This window comes from Bos grunniens, chromosome 16 (assembly GCF_055505025.1).
Source record: "Bos grunniens cultivar Pamir isolate PY7600 chromosome 16, Bosgru_T2T1.0, whole genome shotgun sequence".
Lineage (NCBI taxonomy): Eukaryota > Metazoa > Chordata > Mammalia > Artiodactyla > Bovidae > Bos > Bos grunniens.
This window is the reverse complement of record NC_141180.1, coordinates 57,529,740-57,555,955: the sequence shown is the minus strand read 5'-3', so window position 1 is coordinate 57,555,955 and position 26,216 is coordinate 57,529,740. Positions and strand designations below refer to the sequence as shown.

The 26,216-nt window shown below is 40.3% G+C and overlaps 1 protein-coding gene across 9 annotated transcripts; it reads right to left on the bottom strand.

Annotated features, from left to right (window-relative positions):
- Nucleotides 1-297: 297 nt before the first annotated feature.
- BPNT1 (3'(2'), 5'-bisphosphate nucleotidase 1) lies at nt 298-26,152 on the bottom strand. Of its 9 annotated transcripts, none has more exons than XM_086342736.1 (11): nt 25,454-25,569; nt 22,640-22,843; nt 19,102-19,229; nt 15,845-15,949; nt 15,028-15,135; nt 13,580-13,628; nt 10,726-10,817; nt 8,947-8,991; nt 4,214-4,411; nt 1,378-1,483; nt 298-892 (listed from the first exon to the last, which is right to left on the bottom strand). In XM_086342736.1, exons 3-11 carry the CDS (start codon nt 19,219-19,221, stop codon nt 744-746), a joined length of 972 nt encoding a protein of 323 aa, XP_086198862.1. In that variant the 5' UTR covers nt 19,222-19,229; nt 22,640-22,843; nt 25,454-25,569; the 3' UTR covers nt 298-743. The 9 variants fall into 9 exon arrangements, 8 of the variants coding, with proteins under 8 accessions (XP_086198862.1, XP_086198863.1, XP_086198860.1 ...); XM_086342737.1 differs by having other exon boundaries at nt 22,640-22,767; XM_086342734.1 differs by lacking the exons at nt 22,640-22,843; nt 25,454-25,569 and adding an exon at nt 25,585-26,152.
- Between the last annotated feature and the right edge of the window lie 64 nt (nt 26,153-26,216).

Below are 26,216 nucleotides of genomic sequence, written 5' to 3'. Positions count from 1 at the left end.
TCGCTTAATCCAATAACAGAAAAATTATTTAAAAGCATGGGCCAGAGACTTAAAAAATAAAAACGTAGGCAGAATGTCCAAATAATTTTGATAGCATATATTATAATCTCCCTTTGGAAGGAATAGGGTCAATTATCTAATTTTCCACAGTTAGGTTGCATTATGATGCCGTAAGATTAAAGTAATGCCCACAGTAGAAAATATATCATTTTCAAATAACTTGAGACAAAAAAAGCTGGTGAATAAGAGAGAGAGCTCAAAGTAAATAATTATAAAGAAACATTTCTCCAAAATCTGTTTCTTCAACATATACAATGACATTTTAATGTATTCAGGATGGGAGTAGGGAAACTTTTTACATTACACTGAAAGACAAGAATGAGATTCAGGTAACAACTGGTTCTATGCCCTAGAGAAATCTGTTTACAAAATAGGAATGTTGATTCAGCAATGGATCAGGACAGCGAATTGGAAATGAACTTTTCTTTCACTGCTCCAAATAAAAGGAGGAAAAGAAATGTGACACGGAGTGACTTTGCAAATTTTCCAGATGTCAAAATTGGTCTGGGTGATTGATTTATCAAGACATTTAAAAATTCTATTTTCTACTCCTAAGTAATCAAATGTAAACTGGTGATCAACAATGAAGTAAAAGTGGAGCTCAAATTCCATTCAGTTAATTTTAAAATGTATTATTTTTGAGAACCAAGTCCTTCTCCTGGCTGAGTTGACAAGATTTCCCTTCAAGGAACAAGGGCATTTTTAACAGACTGGGGGACTCGACTTGCATAATAGTCATAATTCCTCAGTGTGGCCAGGACTCCGGCCGAGTTCATGTGCTTCACTTCCTTGTTATACTGAAGGGCATTTCCATGGATATCGGTTAACTTGCCTGTGGAAAAAACATCAATACAATGTCAATGACTGATCAGATCATCTAAGTGTTTCTTGCTTCCCTATGTAATAATATACAATGAATGTTGGATAAAATAAGGAACATGAGAAGGGACCACAAAGCTTAAGTGTTAATTTCACTTGCAGTTTAAGACTAACTAAAGGTATCATTATTTTTTCCACCTTGATTAAAATAATTTAGTTTTTTTTTTTTTTTTTTTGCCTTACTGTGCAACATGTGGGATCTTATTTCCCCAACTCAAGAATGAGTTTGCTGGAAATCTACTTTCTTACCTATACGATGCAGGGGTTGGACTGTATAACCTCTAACTTTCCTTCTATCATTTACATTTTAAGAGTCTAGGTAAAGTAATACTACTGAAATATTATGTCCCAGCACAATATGAAAACTGTATAAAACCTGTATAATTTTTTAGCATAATATGAAAACTGTATAATTCCCCCCAAATAAAATGGACTAACCTCCGACAGCATGTAAAATGACTTCTGGAGCACAGGTGTCCCACTTCTTGCATCCTGGACTTGCAAATACATAAGCAGAGGCTTTGCCTTCAATCAGCTGAATTATCTGTAAGGTTAAGAGAGTAATAATCCCTTGACCATGAAATGACTGAGGTACCAATAAAGGGAAACTGCTAGTTTTTTTTTCTCAAGCATTTCGATTCCTCAATCAGACTCGACTTAGGTTAAAGCCTTCAGCAGGTATAAATGACACGAGTATTATGAAGAAACATACAGAAGACATGTGTAATTATACAGTGATCTGAGGAGGGGGGGAAGTAGTCAAATAAGCTATAAGGAGGATATCTGCAGCCTCTTCATATTCCAAGTTAGGAAAATAAAGTTTTCCCTTTTTTATGGTGTTTGTTTTTCTTTTTATTGTGAAAGCTATATATATTTTGTTGTAGAAAAAGTAAAGTTTTTTAGTCTTGCAAAAATTTGACCATTATTATGTAAAGAAGACAGAAATATCAGCCAGCACAGTAATGTATAAGTTGTGATAAGTTCTAATAGATGTGTGATGCTGACTAATCCAACAAGCAGTTTTGTAAGTCTTTGTTTAGGAATCATGTGTGTGTGTATGCTCAGTCATGTCTGACTCTTTTTGACTCCATGGACTGCAACCCACCGGGCTCCTCTGAACATGGAATTTTCCAGGCAAGAATACTGGAGTGGGTTGCCATTTCTTTCTCCAGGGGATCTTCCCAACCCAAGAATCGGACCTGCACCTCCTGGGTCTCCTGCATTGCAGGTGGATTCTTTACCACTGAGCCTCCTGGGAAGCCATGTTTTAGAATCTTATCTGTTACTGTTTCTGCTACCAAAGTGTGAATTTTAAAAGACTCATATTACTAACATCTGTAATATTCATATAAAAATAAGGTTGCCAATAGAAACTGTGTGACTCTAAACATAAACTTGCTATCAGCCCCTCATTAGCCACTTGGCTTATTTTTTGGTTACACTGTGAAACAATTAGTACTATAAAATTCAGAATGCAAATATTGAGATGAAAAGACCAGCCCAGGAGAATGAGGAGAACCTCAGTGAACACAAGGTAACCAGCTATTCCTTTTAGGATTACTGTATTCAAGAACACCTTCAAACCATTAAACCTTGCTGTAGACTTCTGAGTAAAACCTTTCTCTTTCTTTGAGGAAATCTGTGTCAAGTCTTTATTATGTGCCAAGAACTGTGCCAGGAATACTTTTTGAGAGAAGAGGGGCTAGTTATAACTTTTGTTAGATTTTCAAAGAAGTCCTAGATGCAAAAAAGTTAAGAACTGCCCAACAAAGTCTTTTCATAGAAGAAAAAGAGGTGGGGGGTTGTGCAGGATGGGGACTTTGTTCCAATGGGGAATGGTACCCCTTGGGAATAAAAGAGGTAATGGGTTTTGTAGTTACAAAAGGAGTAAAGAGAAATCATATTTCAGGGAATACCAGGAATATATTTTTACTTTGAGATGTTTAAAATTTTTTTTTCAAAATACTGTTACTTCCAGTTTTCACCCTCTTACAAGCAAATGCTTTTGGAAAATCTAGAAATAGCTGATTATTGCTTCCAAAGGGTGTGTGTGCTTAGTTGCTTACAAAGTCGCTCATGTCGTGTCCAACTCTTTGTGACCCTATGGACGGTAGTCTGCCAGGCTCCTCTGTCCATGGGGATTCTCCAGGCAAGAATAATGGAGGGGGTTGCCATGCCATCCTCCAGGGGATCTTTCCAACCCAGGGACTGAACCCAGGTCTCCCGCATTGCAGGCAGATTCTTTACCATCTGAGCCACCAGGGAAGCCCACTTCCAAAGGATAAGGGAGGAGAAATGAATTCCATTCAGTTCAATAAATATTTATCATTTGTTGCCCTTAACACACAAGTGGGAAAAACACATGCTTGGGGGCATTTGGGTGTCAGGATATAGAGGCATTTACATCCCATTCTCAGCTGCTGTGAGGTGGAATCACCCAGGGATGTGGTGCAGGGGAGTGCCATGATAAGCTGTGTGTTTTCATTGCTCTAGTGGCACTGTGAGGACATGGCCTTGAACGGGGAACCACTTTGGAAGCTGCCATAGAGTTTGGATGCGGGACGATGATAGGTTTCAACTAGGGCACTGGCAGTTGAGACAGACGAGACTTTAGAGGAGAATTAAAAAGATCCGTAAGTAGGATCAGATTGATAGGATGTGAGGAAGGAAGGAGGATACGATGACTTTCAGGTGTCTGGCTAGAAGAGTTAGGAAAATGGCGATGCCATTAACCAGATAGGAAGTAGCGAGTGGAACACATCTGGGTGCTGGTAGAGAGAGGATGTGCTCCAACTGGGGATGCTGAATTTGAGACACCTGAAGGATGTCATCATGATGATAACCAAGGGGCAATCAGATGAGAGGAGATCAGGGATGGAGATCAAACTGTGTTTCATTTCACCATGTTCTCAGGATGTGGGCCTAAATGAATGAATGGGGGAGGCATCCAGGGAGGGGCAGGCAGGCCCATCCTTAGAGTCTGTAGAAGATCTAGGAAGTAATCCAAGAGGGTCCTTGAGAAAATAAAGACTGGCATCAGGCATGGGGCCTTATGCAAATGACTTATATTATCACTGAACTCTCTTAGGTTAAAAAAGGCTTGAACCACAACATTAAAAAAAAAAATCAAATGTTGCTGAAATGTGTCTTTAATGGCAGATAACGATCTTTCTTCTCTTCTCCCAAACTCTGATTTCACATTTTGTAAAAGCTCAGTTATTTCTTTCAATGATTCAGTTGCATTTCAGAGGAGATGATGGATACATTTTCATACCTTATTTCCTGCTCCTCCTACTCTCAGCACATCATCAGGGTTCATAGCAGTGATGCAGTCCGTAACCAACTGGCTGTTATGGGACCGGGTTGTTGTGATGATGTGTTTGCCGGCGGGCGCTTCTTTCAGCTGAAACCCAAAGGCACCTAAACCCAAAACTCCCCAGATAGTTCTCCCCAGCACAGCATCTGGTCCTGCCTGTGTAAACAGATGGAACAACAGCAAAGCTTGTCATCACTTAGAGAAAAAGGCTCATTATAAATACAACATGTAGTTATATTAGGAGCATGATTAAAAAAATGGTAATGTTATAAAGTACAAAACAGTATCACCAACAAAGAAATTTTCCTGAGAGGATCAACTGATTATTCTCATTGTTGTTTTGGTTGATAATTGGGAGTTCCCTTGTGGCTTAGTGGCTAGGATCTGGGTTTCATTGCCATGGTCCAGTTTCTACATCTGGTTGTGGAACTGAGATCCTGCAAGACATGCAGCACAGCCAAAATAATAATAATAATCACTGGACTTCAAAAGAATGGAAAGAAAAAAAAAAGTGTGGAAAGAAACTTCTGGTTATTGCCTGGAGTCTTCAGGAAAGGCAATATCACATACTGATTCCTGGTCCTCTTAGAATTATCCAATGGCCTCATTATTGTATTTGCAAAGAGCTGTTTTGCAAAAGGTACATAAATTCCCAGGAAATGAAATATCATGTATTGATTACTTTTCATTGTCCAAGGAACAACAGGGATCACATTACTATGGGAACAGGAAACGGTGATAATACATTTGGCTGCTACAGAGACAAAGTGACTGAAGAAGCTAATGCTGAAAAATGGCCGTGGATAATGGGGTCAGGGTTAAAAAATTTTACTGACAATTATGGTGGTAAAACGACAATGACAATGCAATCCCAGAATCTGTATTTTCCTTTGCAGAGCTCAAAGAATTTTCAACCACATTATTATAACGATAGACTTTGCATAGAAAAACATAACCTGTATTTCGAGGAAGCTAAACCTGAAGCCTATAATGGTTAACACAAAGTCATCGAAATATCACTATAGCAATAGAGTGGATATACAGACATGTATTTTTACTGAATACTAAACATGTACCAGGCACCATACTAAGAGCGTTACATGTATTATCTCATTTAATCCTCAGAACAGTCCCATGTAGTAGGCATTATCATCCTTATTTTACAGATGAGGAAAATGAGTTTTGGAATCATTCAGTAACCTGACCAAGGACTCTATAGTATAGAGTATAGTGAAGTTGCTCATGTCCAACTCTTTGTGACCCCATGGACTGTAGCCTACCAAGCTCCTCTGTCCATGGAATTTTCCAGGCAAGAATATTGGAGTGGGTTGCCATTTCCTTCTCCAAGGACTCTAGGGAGATCATAATCAAACTGAGGCTCCTCTGTGTTCAAAGCCAGTATCTGTTATCACTGAACTAGACTATCTACCTCAGTGTACTTGTCAAAATGCTTTCACACACATCATTTTGTTTACCCTAGAGCAGTACTCTGGGTGCTGTTACAGTGAAAGACGCTTGTGTTGCAGGGTTGGATTCCCTGGGAAGCGGGCTCTGAGTTAAGAAGGGTGTTTATGAAGGAGTGCCCTTGGGATCCACACTGTGCAAAGGAGGGGAGGTGGTGTGAGTGGGCAGAGGGAGAAATTGAGCTATGATGCAGACCCGACCACAGCTTCAGCCGACCCCAGGGGGAGCTCTGGAGCCCGAACGGCTCCTCAGGGTTGTACCAAACTGGGGAGAACTGCCGGGAGCCAGCACGGGAGTTCCCACCCATGACAAAGGTCATGCGGAGAGGCCTGATATGCAAAGGCAAAGGCCTGATATGCAAAGGGCCCCCCTGGATCTGCCTGAGCATCTACCCCAAAACCAGAATCTGTCTGTTTTACTATTTTACGACTTTCACCAACTCCTCTGACATTAATGGGGGGCTATCCCCGACCACCTTTCTCTAAAGGAATTCAACTTAGAGCTCTAGTTAATTAGCCTCCTGGGCATAATAGGAGTGTTTCAATCCAAACCCCTCAGATGGCTCTCTAACTTGCCTGACAGGTTTATCCGGACTCCTACAGCATACGATTGTTTACAGCCTCCCAACTGCGAGAGGCATGGGAAGCTTAAGGTATTCAAATAGTATAGAGCCTCTCAGAGGGTTAGAAATTGTTAGAACAGAACTAGTAGAAGATTTCATTGTTGAGCCAATGCTTGCCGCCAAGTTTCCACATCCCCTGTCTTGTATCCTTGGAAGTGTATTAATTAATATAGTTGGTATATAGAAAAAATAAGTAGTGGCCTTGGTGTTAACAACTTTAGACCCTCAAGGTAATAAATTCTTTCCTTTGTTGTAAGCCCACTGCACCTTTGCCCTATAGGAATGCAACTTTATCTAACACCTTCGGAGGATGGCGCCAAACTTTAAAATAATTACTCTTAGAGAAAATAAGTCTTATGGTTGACAAACCTTTATCAGAGTCATAAAATGTTAACAGGCCTTCTGGCCAGAAGATGATGTAAATCACCTAAAGCATTTGTATACGATGATAAGTTTGCAGAAAAGAAAGCCTGGTTTCAATAAGGATCAAAGACTGCTGACTTTGCATGATTTTACACCCCCTGTTATCCTCTATGCACAACTTAAGGTATATAAGCTCCCTTTGAAAATAAAGCTATGGGCCTTGCTCAAAGCTTGGTCTCCCCGTGTCGTTCTTGCCTCCTTTTCTTCTCTGTTCTTCCTTCAGGGTGACTGACTTGGAGCGTGGGGGCTCTCTGAGACCACTTACTTGCCTAGGCTTCTAAGACCCACTTGAGAAGGTGCCCAGGGTGAGGCACCTTCCGCGATTTGAGAGGGCGCCTGCGGCCTCCATGGTCTGAGCAAGTTCAGTGTCACGAACTTTATTAGTTTCCCACATAAACCAGTCAGGTCAAGCCTTTGTGTCTTTCTCCTTTTAACTATCCTTTTAATCGCCAACGCCATCCTCCTGAGGGAATCCCTGGATCCAACCGGGGCTCGACCCCGGTAGAGAACATATCACAAACTGGGATGAAATGCCAGGCCTTTACACCTATCCAATCATCAGCCACTGGAAATGGACGGACTGCCTGGGGGAGGGCCGTGTCACTGGCGAGGTGGTTCTTTACAGGCGAGGAGGCTGGCCTCCAAAGTGCTGAGAGCACTCTGCAAATGGGGAAACAGAGGAACCAAAGAACAGGCACTGGGGCTCAGTGCATGCTCGCCTGCTTTTCCTGTTTGCTCTAGCATCTACACCCTAGGAGAAGCTGGACTTTTCAGAGTACTGACAGGCTCCGGGTACTCATTACACTTCAGCTCAACTGCCGAGACCAACTTCATGCTCTTAAGAAACCTATTCATGGGGACCTCCCTGGTGGTCCAGTGGTCAAGATCCGTGCTTCCAATGCAAGGGGCGTGGGTTAGATCCCTGGTTGGGGAACTAAGATCCCAAGTGTTGTGTGGCCAAAAAATTAAAAATATTAAAAAAATAAGTAAATAAAAACATTAAAAAAAAAACCCTACTTATTAATTCAGCTCTCCAGTCATTCTGAAAAAGAAAGGAAAGCATACTTAATAGGGGGATATGAGTATTCTGGGCCCTAGAAAACTCACACGCCCTGTGTAAATAAACACGAAGGTAAAGAGGACGGGACCATGGACTCTTGGCACCCTGGCAAGGTAAATGCAAACCCCACGAGGCAGCCGGCTAGCCTCCCTCTGAGCTCCTGATCTCTCAGCCTCTCTCACTATCTCTCCCATTCAGAGTAGCCACACCAACTGTCTGGGTGTAGTAAAGGCTAACACTTTCATCTTACTGATGAGACAAGTAAGATTCATAATGGTTAAGGAGCTAGCTCTGATGTTCAGACAGACTGGGTTTCTTTGTACTTTGCCATGCTCTTTTTTTTTTTAATTTTATTTCCTGTTCAGAATTCTTCTTTTAAAAATTTTTATCTGAGGATAGCTGCTTTACAATGTTGTGTTAGTTTCTGCTATACGGCAAAGTGAATCAGCTCTACATACACATATATCCCCTTTCTTTTGGATTTCCTTCCCATTTAGGTCACCACAGAGCATCGAGTAGAGTTCCCCGTGCTATACAGTAGGTTCTGCCATGCTCTTTTAATTAGAGTGCTTCCCAGCTTCAGTATCTGTTAGAAGCAATAATGCAGTCTGAATTGTGAGAAGTGCTTTATGTGACTAAGAGAGCAGTACAGACTGCGGACTGTGGTTTAGATCCCAGGTCTGCCAGTGACCAACCAGGGCAAGTTATCTGTCTCAGTGTCCTCATCTTTTGAATGGGGATGAAGGTGTCCTTAAAGAATGATGGTGCACCTTAGAATGAGATAATGCATGTAGATCCTTGAGTCTGGCAGTACACAGGAAGCTCTTGATAAACGATGAAGATCTTAAACTGAACATTCAGCCTTGAAAACTACCAACAAAGCTGAGTGACTTTTTCTCCTTGTTGCAACAAATTTTAAGGCATAAGCAAGAGAGAAGGAAGAGACAAAGAGAAAGGGAGTGTACAGAAGGAAAGGTGGTAAAGGGACAGGTGACAAAGGAGAGAAGCAGAACAGGGGAAAATGAGCTGGGGAATGGCACAGACACTGGCTTCCTGGGGTACCAAAGCTGCCTACTTCTTTCTACCTACCAGTGGAGCCAAAAGCCTAGCTATTTTTCTCACCTTTGCGTCATTCCTGGGTTCCCTTAACTTCTGATTTTCATTGTTCTGTGGAAAGTGAATACAAGTATTCTAACTTCAGAAAGAAATGACGGAAATTTTTAGTAACTCCAAAGCACTTAAACCTTTTTTTTTTTTTTAAAAGGTGCCATGCATTGCAATATTATCTATGAATTAAATGCCCCTCTTTTAAGGAACAGTATTAGCTTACCTTAAAGTTTACATGACACTCTTAAGAAGCACACGACTATAACTAAAAAAGTTATAATGATATACACAGTAGGAAAAACCCAAAGTTATCTAAGAAGTAGAAATCCTGCTCTTAACTCAATTTGGACATTCAGAAGTAATAGTCCCCGTTCTAGTTACTTTTTTCTCTAAAGATCTATCAAGGTTCAGTTCAGTTCAGTTGAGTCGCTCAGTTGTGTCCGACTCTTTGTGAACCCATGAATCGCAGCACTCCAGGCCTCCCTGTCCATCACCAACTCCCAGAGTTCACTCAGATTCACGTCCATCGAGTCAGTGATGCCATCCAGCCATCTCATCCTCTGTTGTCCCCTTTTCCTCCTACCCCCAATCCCTCCCAGCATCAGAGTCTTTTCCAATGAGTCAACTCTTCACATGAGGTGGCCAAAGTACTGGAGTTTCAGCTTTAGCATCATTCCTGCCAAAGAAATCCCAGGGCTGATCTCCTTCAGAATGGACTGGTTGGATCTCCTTGCAGTCCAAGGGACTCTCAAGAGTCTTCTTCAACACCACAGTTCAAAAGCATCAATTCTTCGGCACTCAGCTTTTTTCACAGTCCAACTCTCACATCCATACATGACCACTGGAAAAACCATAGCCTTGACTAGATGGACCTTTGTTGGCAAAGTAATGTCTCTGCTTTTGAATATGCTATCTAGGTTGGTCATAACTTTCCTTCCAAGGAGTAAGCGTCTTTTAATTTCATGGCTGCGGTCACCATCTGCAGTGATTTTGGAGCCCCAAAAAATAAAGTCTGACACTGTTTCCACTGTTTCCCCATCTATTTCCCATGAAGTGATGGGACCAGATGCCATGATCTTCGTTTTCTGAATGTTGAGCTTTAAGCCAATTTTTTTCACTCTCCACTTTCACTTTCATCAAGGTTACACTAATGTAAATACCTTAAGTATTTTATTTCAACAATTTCCTTTAACATTTCATGTGATCTAATGGTAATATTACTGATTTGGAAGTACATTAGCCTCTTGTTCTACAGAAGACAATATCTTGAGAGTATAGTAGAAAGTCAAAGCAGATTAGAGAGAAAAAGTAAGAGGAAACAGTGCAAGAGCATATTTATTTAATGCTGACCATAATTTAGGCATTATGTAGAATTACCTGCAAAACAACATGGCTAGCCTCTTTTCTTGATTGAAATGGTTCACTTCTTCAATGTGCTTCAAGCACCACCTGTAAATCAGGTGCCTCAATGACCAAGCTAATCAAGAACCATATCAGTAATTCCCAATTTTGCTTATGATTTGAATCATAAGGCATATGTAAAAAAACATATACAACACATACAGTGTGTCTATGTATAGTCCCATAAATACATACATATTCCTGGTATCATCACCCCCAGAGGTTCTGACTCAGTACATCTAGGGTGTGACCTGGGAATCCTTACTTTGAAAAGTTCCCCCAGACTGCAGGTGCAACCAAGCTAGAAACCACTAGATTAGATAGCATTAAGAATCATAGAACACCATAATTATTTATCTGAAAAAATATTTCAGTATCATTTAAGAGTAATACCTGGTAGTTGTAATATGGCTGGTTAATAACTCCTGCTATGGCTTTTCCTTCATAAGCAATTCCAATAAGTACTGTTACATTGTCAAGAAGACCTAAAAAGAAGAAAACTCATATCAATTACATAACTCATGTTATGATTCATCAGCAGCACATCAATGCCTCCCAAGTTACTTTTGCAATAAAGGTAAGGAATTTACAGTGATTCAACCAGAGATCAAATTGCCAACATCCGCTGGATCATGGAAAAAGCAAGATAGTTCCAGAAAAACATCTATTTCTGCTTTATTGACTAGGCCAAAGCCTTTGACTATGTGGATCACAATAAACTGTGGAAAATTCTGAAAGAGATGCGAATACCAGACCACCTGACCTGCCTCTTGAGAAACCTATATGCAGGTCAGGAAGCAACAGTTAGAACTGGACGTGGGAACAACAGACTGGTTCCAAACAGGAAAAGGAGTACGTCAAGGCTGTATATTGTCACCCTGCTTATTTAACTTCTATGCAGAGTACATCATGAGAAACGCTGGGCTGGAAGAAGCACAAGCTGGAATCAAGATTGCCGGGAGAAATATCAATAGCCTCAGATATGCAGATGACACCACCCTTATGGCAGTAAGTGAAGAGGAACTAAAAAGCCTCTGGATAAAAGTGAAAGAGAGTGAAAAAGTTGGCTTAAAGCTCAACATTCAGAAAACGAAGATCATGGCATCTGGTCCCATCACTTCATGGGAAATAGATGGGGAAACAGTGGAAACGGTGTCAGACTTTATTTTTTGGGGCTCCAAAATCACTGCAGATGGTGACTGCAGCCATGAAATTAAAAGACACTTACTCCTTGGAAGGAAAGTTATGACCAACCTAGATAGCATATTCAAAAGCAGAGACATTACTTTGCCAACAAAGGTCCATCTAGTCAAGGCTATGGTTTTTCCAGTGGTCATGTATGGATGTGAGAGTTGGACTGTGAAAAAAGCTGAGTGCCGAAGAATTGATGCTTTTGAACTGTGGTGTTGAAGAAGACTCTTGAGAGTCCCTTGGACTGCAAGGAGATCCAACCAGACCATTCTAAAGGAGATCAGCCCTGGGTGTTCTTTGGAAGGACTGATGCTAAAGCTGAAACTCCAGTACTTTGGCCACCTCATGTGAAGAGTTGACTCATTGGAAGAGACTCTGATGCTGGGAGGGATTGGGGGCAGGAGGAAAAGGGGACAACAGAGGATGAGATGGCTGGATGGCATCACCAACTCGATGGCCATGAGTTTGGGTGAACTCTGGGAGCTGGTGATGGCCAGGGAGGCCTGGCGTGCTGCAATTCATGGGGTCGAAAAGAGTTGGACATGACTGAGCGACTGAACTGAACTGAACTGAACTGACTGATCCTTGATTACGGAGAAGGCAATGGCAACCCACTCCAGAACTCTTGCCTGGAGAATCTCAGAGACGGTGGAGCCTGGTAGGCTGCCGTCTATGGGGTCGAACAGAGTCGCACATGACTTAAGCGACAGCAGCAGCAGCATCCTTGATTAAACCTACTTTTGGCAAAATACACAAATTATAAGAGAGTGCTGACCAGGGACAGGAGTAGGAACTATGGCCACTTAATTGAATTGATTGATACACATGGTCTCATTAGTAACAATCTGTAAACCAATTAAGTAAATCAGCCATAACTCCACAGCCATCATTAGATTCCTCTGCGCTCCCCACCATCACCATCTGACTCACTTCTGCCTGCTAGATCACTCTCGATTCCAGGATCACCATCAAGATTTGTATTTCAAGCCTCTAAATTAAGATTTCTCACAGTGTGGACGATGAACTAACAAGCAGCATCAGAAAGAAAGTGCAACAAAGTGCTAGTCGCTCAGTCGTGTCCAACTCTGAGACCCCATGGACTGTTGCCCTCCCGGCTCCTCTGTCCGTGGGATTCTCCAGGCAAGAATACTGGAGTAGGTTGCCATTCCCTTCTCTAGGGGATCTTCCTGACTCAGGAATCAAACCCAGGTCTCCCACATTGCAGCCAGATTCTTTACCATCTGAGCCACCAGGGAAGATGCCATTAGAATGAACGGGCTCAATTTTTTCAATACAGATTCTTAGGCTCCTTTGTAGAGCTAGTAAATCAAACTTTCTGGACGTGGGGGCTGAGATCTGAACCAGTTGTTAGCTGCTCTTATACTCACTTAAACTGTCTAGAGCTCTCCTATTTCTCAATGGATTATAGAGACGTTTTCTGGAAAAACACACATACACACTACAGAATTCACTTGTAGATGTGTCTCATCTAAGGACAGAGAAAGTTTTTTCTAGTGATTATGAGACATTTTCTTTTTTTAAGCCATGAAGCTGAGAACCGATACAAGAAAACCCACGCTAATCTTTCTTTCAAAAATAAGAATCTAAGCTTATGCTGTGCTCCTAAAATCTACCACTCTGGCTCTGAGCCTGGTCCATTTCACTTCAATGTTGCCAACTTTAATTTGCTGCTTTCTAAGTCTGCTGATCTTAGATAATTTCAGGAGGGAGAAATATTGCACTATGTTTCAAAACCCATCTTTAGAGGTGATGCTGTGAAGTGAGACAGCAGTTCTCAGAGGAGGGGAGTGAGGCATGCACACCATGGGATGCTGGCAGAGTAAGGCAGTACAGCAACGCTCTTGGTTTTCTACCTAATAAAGTTGGGGGTTCAGTACAGTCTCTTTGGTTACACTGGCTTAATGTCAGTTATTCTTGTGTATGGGACCTTCGGGTTGGTTGTATTGGGGGGATTGGTATTTGAACTGGACGTCATATACTAGTCCTACTGCTGCCAAACACAGATACAAAAGCCAAATACAGAAGAGATACTAACCTTCGGTATATTCCTTGGTCCCATCCAGAGGATCAACCCAGACCACAAGCTAAAAAAGAGAACATGTCCAAATTAAGCATATAAAAATTTTAAAAAGTGGAAATAGCCTGATGGTTCAGTGGTTAGGACTCCTCACTTCCAATGCCATGAGTCCAGGTTTGATTGCTGGTTGGGGAACTAAGATCCTGCTAGCCTCACAGGACAGCCAAAAAAAAAAAAAAAAACAGAAATTAAAAAAAATTTGATTTAAATAGATAAACTAAAAACTATCTTTTTCATTTCTGAAATTATGGGAGGCTTAAGCCAACGTCATCAGTTTTGTAATAATCAAAAAAAATAGTAAAAAAAGTATTTTGTAATCAGAGATACACAACACTATAAATCAACTGTTCTTCAATAAAATTTTTTTAAATATAAAATGCTGAACTGGTAAAAGTTTATTGTCACCTAAACAATTATAACACATTGCCATGAACATCCTGAGCTCCAGATCGTGATACAAGGAAAACTTTAAAGTGGCAGCAAAAATGTGTTGTGTGGATACTACTCATATATAAATGCTGATTTAGAAAAAATAACAACAGTTGGACTATCTTAAGGACACAGTGTATATATGGCCAAGAAAAATGAATTGTTTATAAGACTGAAATAGAATAGACAAGAAATCCTCTCTTCTTAGGACTTTCAATATGATTCAGGATACACAGTCACGAACCACTAGAATTACAACACTTGACGTGAATTTATGAGGGCATATTTCTGATGGAAGACATCATGTCTTTTCTTTCCATACTCCGTATCACAGAACAAAGCACGTTACTCATAGTATGTGTTCAACGAATGTGTGTTAAATAAACTAGAATGCGAACATTAAAGAAGTGTGATAGCTATCTGAAGTCACAGATTTAATTTAAGCAACTATAAAGAGCAAGGGGCGTACTTTTTACAGCCTTCCAAAAATATAAGGCAGTGATCCATTTCAGCATTTTCCAGTTCCAATTACCCATGAAAAGTTTTACTATCAAATCTACTAAATAACAAATTAGATTTTCTTCCTAAACGTATTATCATTATCATCATTATTATTGGCCATACCATGCAGCTTGTGGTATCTTAGTTCCCCGACCAGGGATTGAACCTGGGCCCCTGCAGTGAAAGCACAGAGCCCCTAACCACTGGACCACCAGGGAATTCCCCCAAATGTATTTTTAGTAACAGTTTTAGAGTGAAGAGGAAATCAACAGAATGAGAAAATGAACTCAAAATCAACAGGTGAGACATCCCGTACGGTTGCCAGACATTTCTATGTTGGCTCTAAAAGATTTCAGGTTCCTGGTTGCCCTGTTTTTTATAACTACCAACTTTTTATTATGATGGCAGATTTTATTTCCTTTACTACAACAAAAACAGAAGATTAACAGAGAGGTAAGTAATAGTATGGGTCATACATCTTCCTCCTTGATAGCACTGTACTGTGATGGGCACGGCTGCTTCAGTATCTCCTCCCACTGACCATCTTCAATCAGCTCTTGATCCACGTCTTCAGGAGGCAGATCCTAAAGCAGGGAATACTGGTGATGACCGAAGCTATTTCCTCTTTACAGAATACCCTCTGTCTCAGTAACAAGTAACGCAGCATCACAGGTTTCACTAGTTCTTTCTGTTTACCATTTCTATTTGGAGCTTTTAAAACTAACGGAATAAAATTGCAAAAACAAATCATATATGGCTCATCAAAGTTGATTACAAAGGGTCCTAACTTCATTATCCTGAAAAGATTAAAAACAAAAGAACGTTTAAGTATTACACATTTATCTACACAAGTGGCTCTGATATCAGCTATGTCTTACTCTCAGATATATGAGATGTCAACTCCTTCACCTTCACAGTGTTAGTCTTTGAATAAATAGGCAAGTAAATGTTAACTGGAAAAAAAAAAAAAAAACACCAAAAAACCAGGAACAACAAAACTCATTTTATTTCAAAGTTGGAGAATTCTGCTCATCTTATACTTTGTATGCTGAATGTCACAAGCATAACCACATTGTCTATGGTCAAGAACTGAGACATCTGGTCTAGAAATAGGCCAAAATATTAAAAGCAGACATTGCCTGAAAGTTCAAGGAACATCACAGCTATTTTTATGTTAAAACACAAAAATACAATGCTTGCAATCATAAAAGTAGTGTATAGCAAAGTGACAATTACAAATCCATATGGTGAACAGGGATAAAAAAAAAACATGGTATCCCTGACAAGTCTTACCTCTTCCCCTATAATTGTTAGTTTGGGGAACTTCCGTGCCAATGAAGAACATATGCTCACTTGAACTAATCGGTCAGCCTTGGTCTGCAGGTCTGTTGCACAGGTCTGCAACAAAGAAAGTACATTTTAGCAGAACTAATAAAGTTGTTCTTTGATGTCTCATGTGATTATCTATATCCATTTAAATTACAGTCTGTTTTAAGACTGATGGAGCTTAACATCATATGAGTCAGCTAATTTCTTGGCTTGGTTTTCCTCATGGGACTTCTAGTGGCTAAAGTTTGGAAACGAACTTTTAAATTATTTAGAACATTTTCTGCCCCAGCTTACAAATTTCATTTATCAGGTCTCTACATGAATCTTTTGCTCAAGCAGGTTGACAGGAAATTTATACATTTTTCAAGGCAGTTAACAGTATTCTGATATGGATTCTTCTATAAATTTCAGTCACGAATCCTAATTCTAGTAATTCAAGAGGTCCTCGGAATGATTATTTCTTATTTCAAAATTCTTGTTTTTAAACTATAAAAAATATGAAAGTGAACAGCAGTAATATTTACTACCTAACTCACCTATGGCATTCAACTCAATCCACATGTCATAAAATCACACTTGTAAAACACAGTGACCACTTTGTTATCTTGTTTTCAACCAGTTAGGATATGTCACAATTTATACATGCCTGTTTAGGTGGATTTACAGATTATCTTCAACAGGAAGAACTTTGGTAATACTTTGTAATGAGATAAGGAATGACTGTGAAAATCAAATTTTTTTTCTGCAACACTGAAGTTTGCTGCTTATCTCAATGCAAAGAACAATTCTGCTAGAATGCAGGGCTGCAAAGACAGAGAACTTTGTTCTATTTCTTAAAGAACTGTGCCTGGCACATAGTAGGTGCTCTGTAAATAACTGTGGAATGAAACTACGAGAAAGGTCTGTTGAAATTGAAGATTACTCACTTAGCAGTCAAGTTTAGACAGCACTGCTTCAGAGGGAAAGACACAATGACAGTTATTCAACTCTATAAGGAAAGCTATCCCAAAGACTCGCTAGGTAAGACATTTCCTGCTCTTTCTACTGACACAGTGCCAGACCTCACCATTCTGGATATTTTGTGTGATAAATCTGATTTTTTCCTGTCTCTTTTAAAATGAGGTGTCAACAAGTGGATACGAAGTACCAAGAGTATCTGACCAGTAGAGAGGACAGGGACATTATTATCTTTTATCTTTTCTTTCTTTTTTAAAAAAATACGTATTTATTTATTTGGCTGTGCCAAGTCTTAGCCGCAGCATGGAGGATTTTTGATCTTCGTTGCAGCATGTAAATTCTTTTAGCTATGGCAAGCTAACCCTTAGCTGCAGCATATGGGGTCTAGTTCCTCGACCAATGATCAAACCTGCGCCCCCTGCATTCGAAGTGCAGAGTCCTGCCTCTGTATCACCTAGGAAGTCCCTATTATCTCTTTTTCTAACTTGAACACTGTATTGCTATGACTCTTTAGCTATACACTACAAAGTGGCCCATCTAATATAATCACAACAGAAAATCAATTTAAACAAAGTAAGTGAAGCTAAGGGGAAAATATGCAAAGATATGATCCAAAATATTGGCAGTGGTGGCTTGATAGATGATTTTGTACTTTTTGCTAATTTTTTCCACTTTCTATGTTTCATAATAGAGAAAACGATAAGAAAGACAAGATAGCAAGATCAGTAGCCTTCTAAAGTAGCTGTTTTACACTGTTAATCTGTCATTGAGCATGTATGTGATCAACTAAAACCTCTTTTTCAAACAAATTTGAATCAGACTCACTCCTAAGTACTTGAACACAGAATATGGGACTCTATAATTATTCCTATTGTAATATCTTGTTGAATTTGGCCCATCTTTCTCAGAGTTGGCAACTATTTCAAATACTTATTCTGTGATCCAATACATTAACTAGCCCTCCCAGCTTCATTTTTATTGACAAATTTGATTAGCATCCTTTTTTTCAGCCTCCTCTTTAACAACACTTTGGGAAATACGCATTCAATAAATTTTTTATACTGTATTTAAGTTAATGGCTAAAGAGAGAAAGACAGTCAAGAGCAGAATCCTCTGATCTGTCACCAATGACCCCTTTCCAGGGTGAAAGTGTATAATGAAAAAAAACTGGGGGGTAACTGACATTGTTCAGAGTTATGAGTACATTAACCAAGGTTCAGGATAAGGGATGGAAGATGTCATTTATGTATTATAAAAAACTTGAGTACTTTCTGAAAATGGAAAATGAGGTACTATAATATTTTTTAAAAAGTTTGATTCAAAATCAATTTTGACTTCAAGATCAAAATACCCTATATATCTCTTTCCTATACTATTAAGCCCATGAATCTATCAAAAAAAGAAATAAGATTTATTTTACTTGTTCTTGTGATTTTTGGTCTTAATTTTTAAAAGCAGTTATGCTAAAAATCTTATAATTAGTTCACAGGAACTTATTTCTAAGTTTTTTTTTTTTTTTTTACTTGTATATAAGGTCCTTATTTTTTATATAAGTAGCCTTAAGGAGATGCTTGACTTATCATAAAGGAGTGTTTAAACTACATCTCTATTTCAAACCATTAAAATGTTTATAATATCCTAAATTTTCCCACTTTGGTAAAACTACAATACAATTTTTCTTAAAGATTATGATGAGAAGTCAAATTTGTAATGTGAAATAACAAATCCTGTGGAAGAAATTATGTTTTAAACTAGAACACATACAGGGTGAGACTTCTTTTAAAAATCAACTACCATTCTAAACTATCTTTCTGATAATTTACCCAAGTTTTTAGTTATTATACTGGAAAGAAAAACTTTGCTTTAGGTTTCTTGTCCATGAAGAAAAAAAAAAATCTAAAGCTTGAATATAAGGGATACTTGTTTAAATGCCAGATTTGACCAAATATGTTAAGTTCACTAAGGACAGCATGACTCTGCCTGAAGCAGATTATTTCAGGATATGAAGCTTGGTTCCAGTGCTCTGGACCTGGACAGTGGTCAGAAGACCCAGTCATACAAATAAAAGCTTTGGATGTCGGAAGTCCGGAGTCCTTTTCAGAGCAGAAATGGAACCCATTTGAACTAAGGGTCTTGCAGGCTCCATAAGGAAGCCACTGACTACTTCAATCAACTATTAGTGTGTCTAGATTGGTACATCCTTTTACCTAAACCTCAAGGAACAATAATGGAGGTGGTATGAAATGAGATGAGACTTTCAGTACCTTCTCAATGATACCCAGGTCTCCTTCGGCGATAACACGCCTGACTATCGTTCCTGCCTTTTGAGCAATAGAATATGCTGAAGCCACCAACCGCATCAACACAGTGGGACTGGATGCCATGATGGGCCCTAAAGGGAAATCAAGAGAAATGTTCTGTTACTTTCAAAACCAGCTGCTGGTTTCATTTACCTGAATTCAATTCAACATGTAGATATTGAGCTCTTCCTTGGGACGGTTTCAATTAACTGTGTAGATTCTCTAATAAACATCTACTGAAAGAGACCTGGGGAAAGGCTCCATTTCAGCATCAGCTCTCCCAATAAATTCAGCAGTATTCTTTTTCTCAGCAGGTGGGAAAAAGAGGTATAGAGGTAACTGGTTTAGGCCTACGAGCATGTGAAATGTTTTATGTATGATGTGTGTAATGTGCAAATGCTGTACATTAAAAGGTGGTTCAGGGGCTAAAAATATACTATGTGCCCTGCTGCTGCTGCTGCTGCTGCTTCTGCTAAGTCGCTTCAGTCATGTCCGACTCTGTGCAACCCCATAGACGGCAGCCCACCAGGCTCCTCTGTCCCTGGGATTCTCCAGGCAAGAATACTGGAGTGGGTTGCCATTTACTTCTCCACTAATGAGAGCTAATATTTTGTTGGGCTACTGGTGAGATACTGGAACCTAATGTCTATAGAACAAGTAATGCCAAGAGAGGGATGAATAGCATAAGGGACGTTTGCGTACATGGGAAGTGTATGTATGTGTGTGTTTAGTCATATCCAACTCTTTGCGACCCCCTGGACTGTTGCCCTTCAGACTTCTCTGTTCATGAAATTTTCCACGCAAGAATACTGGAGTGGGTTGCCATTTCCTACCAGGAATCTTCTCAACCCAGGAATGGAACTCAAGTCTCTTGCATCTCCTGCATTGACAGGCAGATTCTTTACCACTGTGCCACCTGGGAAGCCCTTATGTGGGACGTATTAATAGTTTAAAAAGGGAGGGGTTGCATGTGATTACATTTAGTTTCTGAAACCCAATGAATATTCCTTTAGACATTAAATAAAATTTCACCCGCTGGTTATTTACTACCATTCTCACCTTCCCTGGTGACTAGAATGGTAAAGAATCTGTCTGCACTGCAGGAGACCTGGGTTCAATCCCTGGGTAGGGAAAATCCCCTGGAGAAGGGAATGGCAATCCACTCCAGTATCCTTGCCTGAAAAATTCCATGGACAGAGGAAGTTCGTGGGCTACAGTCCATGGGATCAAAAAGAGTCAGACAGGACTGAGCAACTAAGACTTCACCAGCGGCCAAACAGAACAAATAGCATGGTCATAGGAGTGAAAACCAATCATTTGGGAAAGTGAGGCGTGTCATGTAGCCCCTGGCCCAACAAAAAATATGGAAAAACAGTCTTTAGGATCAAGTATGGGACTTCCCTTGTAGCTCAGTCGGTAAAGAGTCTGCCTGCCTGCAATGCAGGAGATCAGGGTTCGATCCCTGGGTTGGGAAGATCCTCTGGAGAAGGAAATGGCAACCCATTCTAGTATTCTTGCCTGGAGAATCCCATGGACAGAGGAGCCTGACAGGCTACAGTCCATGGGGTGACAAGAGTCGGACACAACTTAGCGACTAAACCACCACCACCAGGATCAAATATATTCCTCTTTGAAAATACAGATTCAAATCCTGCAATCTTACTGACTTTTAAAAATTGAAGTATAGCTGGCTGACAACGTTGTATTAATTTCTGCTGTAGAGCAAAGTGATTCAGTTATACATATACATACACATTCTTCTGTACATTCTTATTGATGGTTTTGATGCTGAAATACACTACTCACGTCCCCTCTAAAGCTGAATCGCTTACTTCCCCATTTGCTGAAAGGGCTGTCCACAGATGGCCTTTAGCTGCCACCTTTCTTAGGGAATTTATCTGAGAAGGGTCATTTTACCTGAAACTGGTCAACAGGCAGACATAAAGGCCACTGCTCATTCCAACTGGGCTGCTGCCCCAATTCCAATGGGCCATTGTAGCTTCCAAATACCCACTGGGTGGGCTGAGCCTTAGCTGGGGCTGCATCACGGCCCAGCTTCCCACCCCCACTGCCCGCTGGCTCATTCCTAGTTCCTTCACGCTTCCCATGAGGAATCCTGACAATACTCCCTAATAAATCTCTTGTGCTCAATCCTTGTACTTTGTCTTGTATTTGAGGCCTAGGGGGAACCAATCTGGGACAAAAACTCTCTCACTTCTGACCAAATCAAGTCACCATGATCTCAATGCAATAAGGGAACACAACACAGAATAGAAAGGACATTATTAACCTCAGTTCAGCAATAGCCATCATTTTCCCACCAATTTCTGACTGCATGTTTAATCTGATGCACTTTTTAACCTCTTGACACCTTTTTTTCTATCATTCACATTCTGTTCACGGGGACTATGAACATAATTGAGACAATAAACATGTGAAATATTTGAAACCCCTCAGAAGGAAGACAACTGAAACTGATGTAATAAATAGCATACTGGGACCAGTATGGAACTAAGATAAAAATAAAATGGGTTTCTTTGTATCTGAACACATAGAAATTGTCTGGAACTAAGATAAAAACAAAATGGGTTTCTATATATCTGAATCCTATTTATCTTATTACATTATAATCAGGTTAGATTCATTTTCTTGGCATACTGAGCACTAATGTGGAAAAACTCTTTACAATGATAACTATTAACACTTCAGCAATAACTCAGAGAGAAAACAGGAGAAGGATTTAGCAAACACTTCGTTGATCTATCTCTACTCCCTTATATCCATGACCAGCCATGGAACTGATTTTTTCTGTGCTGAAAAAAGTAGTCTTCAGGTAGCTGATCTCTACTCCCCAGGTGTCTTAATCACTGAGGATATTTTAATGTGCTTGTGGGCTCTTTCAGTCCCCATGTTTTATACAATGCCATCTATGAAAGGCGGATCATTTTCCCACACTGTATAGTGTTCTAACTTTTCACAGATATCATTTACCTTTGAACCAGTTCAGTAACCATCCCAGCCTTGGCAAGCTTCATATATGACTAAAACCACTTGCTTTTCTGCTTGCCAAGGCCACAGTATTTTCTTTCTAAAGAACAGCTTTAGGCTTTGTCTTATTACATTCCTCAGAAAATGAATGTGCACCATACTTATGAATCACCCTTTAAAACAAATACCAGTTTTATAAGAATGTAAAAAATCAGGTTTGATGTAAAGCACAATGATTTATAAAGACATCTTGTAAATCACTTTTAGTTAGCAAAGGAGAGAATATTTCTACTATTTTCTCTGAAGTACTTCTTTGATCCACACTGAACTACTGATAAAATATTAGGCTGTCCCCAAGCCCTAGTAATTCTCTTAAGTATTTTTTAAATAAATGAACAGAGTTTCGGCTCTTTGTGTAAAGAAAACATAGCTAATCATATTATTGCAAAACCTGTAAAAGACCTTCCTATTATAGACAGGATAAGTCCCCTCCCACACCCTAAATGAGAATTACCTGTTGATGGCAAAGGTGAAGGCAAAGCAAGGCCAAAAAGCTCCTTCTGCAAGTTCGTCACTTCCTTACAGCAGTTCAGATTACATCCACTGTACTTCCTTCTCTATCAGTTTTACACCTTCTGGGTCCTAAAACACTGTGTTTTGTGAGCATGTCTCTCTGAAAGCTCACTCAAAAACAGTACAGGGATTAGAGATCCTGATACTGGGAAAGATTGAGAGCAGGAGAAGAAGAGGGCAACAGAGAATGAGATGGCTGGATGGCATCACTGACGCAACAGACGTGAGTTTGAACAAGCTCCAGGAGTTGGTGATGGACAGGGAAGCCTGGCATGGTGCAGTCCATGGGGTCACAAAGAGTCAGACACGACTGAGTGACTGAACAACACAAAAGGGGTTAAAGACATAGGCACCGGAGCCTGTCTCCTGTGTTCAATTCCCGGCTCTGGCGCACATTAGCTTTGTGACCTTGGGAAAGCCACTTAAATTCTCTGTGCCTCAAGCGGTAATATGGAACTAACAGTAATATTGTAACATAGAGTCGTTATAAATATTAAATCAGTCCTGGCACAAGGTAAACACTAAGTAATGCTGGCTAACCATGATTACGATGACTGTTCTCATTACTGACTATCCTGCAGGGACATTAGGGCAGCGTTAAGGGCAAAAAAATCCCTATAGCTTCTGCGACGTTATTTTGACTGAGGATATAAAGTGATAACCAGTATGACGGTGAATCGCACACAGTTCAAGCTCTTTTCCACAACATTCTGGGCTTGAGACTTAGAGCAGGAAAAAAAAAAACAACTGTATGACATTTAAGGCAATCAACCTAACATCTATCACTTAAGAAATCTTTATAGTTGCTAACAGGGCTCATTCAGAAGGACAAAAATAACAGAAATCAAATGATCCATTTCTTCCCAAAGCCTGGGAGTGGCTTCTTGAACTCAATACAAATGTGGTGAACATATGGAGATTAGGAACTGAAAATACATGATGAATTCCCTATCAAAATACTAAGCTTATTTCTCTTTTGGAAACTGACTGTAACAGAGCAAATTCTAAAAAAAAAAAAAGCAATGGGCAGAGATACTCTCCTCACCAGTTATCAAAATAGGATATGATATAAAATTATAGTAATTAAAAGTTTAGTCCTGGACAGAATTCGAGACAAATTAATGACATCAAATTCCAGAGTTAGATCCAAATACACTAAAGGTTGTAATTTAAACCACGGAGGAAACTTAATTGTGCAAAACATCGTTTATTGCTAATCTTCTAAAAAAAATGTTGGAATTTTTTGCACTCTTTATAGCAATGTAAATTCCAGACCAAACCATGATTTTAAGACTAGACAATGAAAACATAGAAGTATAAGAATAAAACATGAGTGAAATGTTTTATAAATTTGGAAAAGGACTTTTAAACATGACTAAAACCAAGAATCCATTGTAGAATAAATTGATAAATCTGACTGCATAAAAATTAAAACGTTTGTATAACCAAAACACGGTAAGCGAACAGATCAGTGACAGAAAGAGAAAAAAATTTGTATTACGTACTAGACAAATGAGCTAATTTTTGTTAAAAGGACTTACATATATCAATATGCAAAAGATGAATAATCCAATAAAATTGGGTAAATGACACCAATAATAGGCAATTCTTAGAAAAATAAAAGTAAAAGCCTTGAATCATGACATGTTCAAGTGTTAGTCACTTAGTCATGTTCAACTCTTTGTGACCCCATGGGCTGTAACCCACCAGTCTTCTCTATCCACAGGATTTCCAGGCAAGAATACTGGAGTGGGTTGCCATTTCTTCCTCCAGGGGGGGATCTTCCCCACTCAGAGATCAAACCCAAGTCTCTTGCACTGCAGGCAGATTCTTTACCATCTGAGCCACCAGGGAACCCTCAACTTCATTAATTATGAAAGAAAGGCAATCTAAACCAATGAGAAAGGATTGTTCATTTGTAAGACAGGCATAGGTAAGAAAATTTGGCCAGTGTTCACTACAGTGTGAGGGAAAATCCTCCTGATCATTATTACCAAGGATATAAAGTGGCGAAACCTCTTTTTTGAAAATCTTATGAGCAGTAAAATATACACACCTTTTAAACTAACATCTACATTTTCAGGGAATCCAAACATATCAAGCAAGTCTACAACCAGAAAAGACAGTAGGAAGAACGTGTGCTAATTTAACGAAATTTAATTTTAGGCGTAAGACAGTCTCTACAAGGTAATGGCAAGCCACTCCAGTACTCTTGCCTAGAAAATCCCATGGATGGAGGAGCCTGGTGGGCTGTATTCCATGGGGTCGCTACGACTCGGTTGCGACTGAGTGACTTCACTTTCAGTTTTCACTTTCACGCAACGGAGAAGGAAACGGCAACCCACTCCAGTGTTCTTGCCTGGAGAATCCCAGGGACGGCGGAGCCTGGTGGGCTGCCGTCTATGGGGTCGCACAGAGTCGGACACGACTGAAGCGACTTAGCAGCAGCAGCAGCAAACTCCGTCCAGGTTTGCCTTGTTATTTCAACAATATACAGCCATAAAAAAACCCAGGGGCATGAAAATAATAGCATGGATAAATAATCAAAATACTGACACTGAAGAATCTAGGTCCGAAGTTGAAGTATCTGGAGAGGCACCCTGACTGACGTAATTTTTACTATTATTATTATTTTTTACATAAAGCCCTTGAATCTCTTCGTATCTGTGCAGAGGACTGGAGTTAAGAGGACGAATAAACTACTCAGATCTGCCTAAGGCCCTTGCGCTGACCCGAAGGGGACAAAATTACTTACGGTGACAAGACTGGGACCAAGTCAGACGAAACACCCTTCAGGGGTAACCAAAAGAGCGTTATCAGGCACCAGGTCCCGGGCAGCGTTCACCCTCCTGGGATAGGTCAACAGTAGATGCAGAGCAAACCTACCTCGGCTACTGAGCATGCGGCTAATTCGGCGCAGGCGCAGAACAGCTACTTGGTCATCCCCGGCTCTGACTCCCCACCTTCAGGAAAACTCCACTTTCGGGTTTTCTTCAAGCTCTACGTAGGTGCCAGTCTCCTGAAGTCAAAACGAAAGGTGTATTAACAATTCAGGAATCATTCTGGCTTGCAATGGCACCCACTCCAGTCCTCTTGCCTGGAAAATCCCATGGACGGAGGAGCCTGGTAGGCTGCAGTCCATGGGGCCGCTAAGAGTCGGACAAGACTGAGCGACTTCACTTTCACTTTTCACTTTCATGCATTGGAGAAGGAAATGGCAACCCACTCCAGTGTTCTCGCCTGGAGAATCCCAGGGACGGGGGAGCCTGGTGGGCTGCTGTCTCTGGGGTCGCACAGAGTCGGACGCGACTGACGCGACTTTGTAGCAGCAGCAGCCCTCCAATCCACTTTGTGCGCACAGTTCATCCTTAAGATACTTGTCGGGTTATTGATACCGCCCTGCGGCGGCGGGCCAGCTGCGTAACCTCCAACACTTGGGCGTCCTGGACACCCCCACCTTTGCTCCCCTAAAGAAAATTTTATGCAGAAGTGTGTTACTAGCGCTTACTTTTTTTTTT

Excerpts from the sequence above, each read along its gene's own strand:
- BPNT1 (XM_086342734.1), bottom strand. Across the intron at positions 10,818-13,579 it reads GACCAAGGAATATACCGAAG|GTCTTCTTGACAATGTAACA; the intron begins GTTAGTATCTCT and ends TCTTCTTTTTAG. Across the intron at positions 8,992-10,725 it reads AGCCATATTACAACTACCAG|AACAATGAAAATCAGAAGTT; the intron begins GTATTACTCTTA and ends CACTTTCCACAG.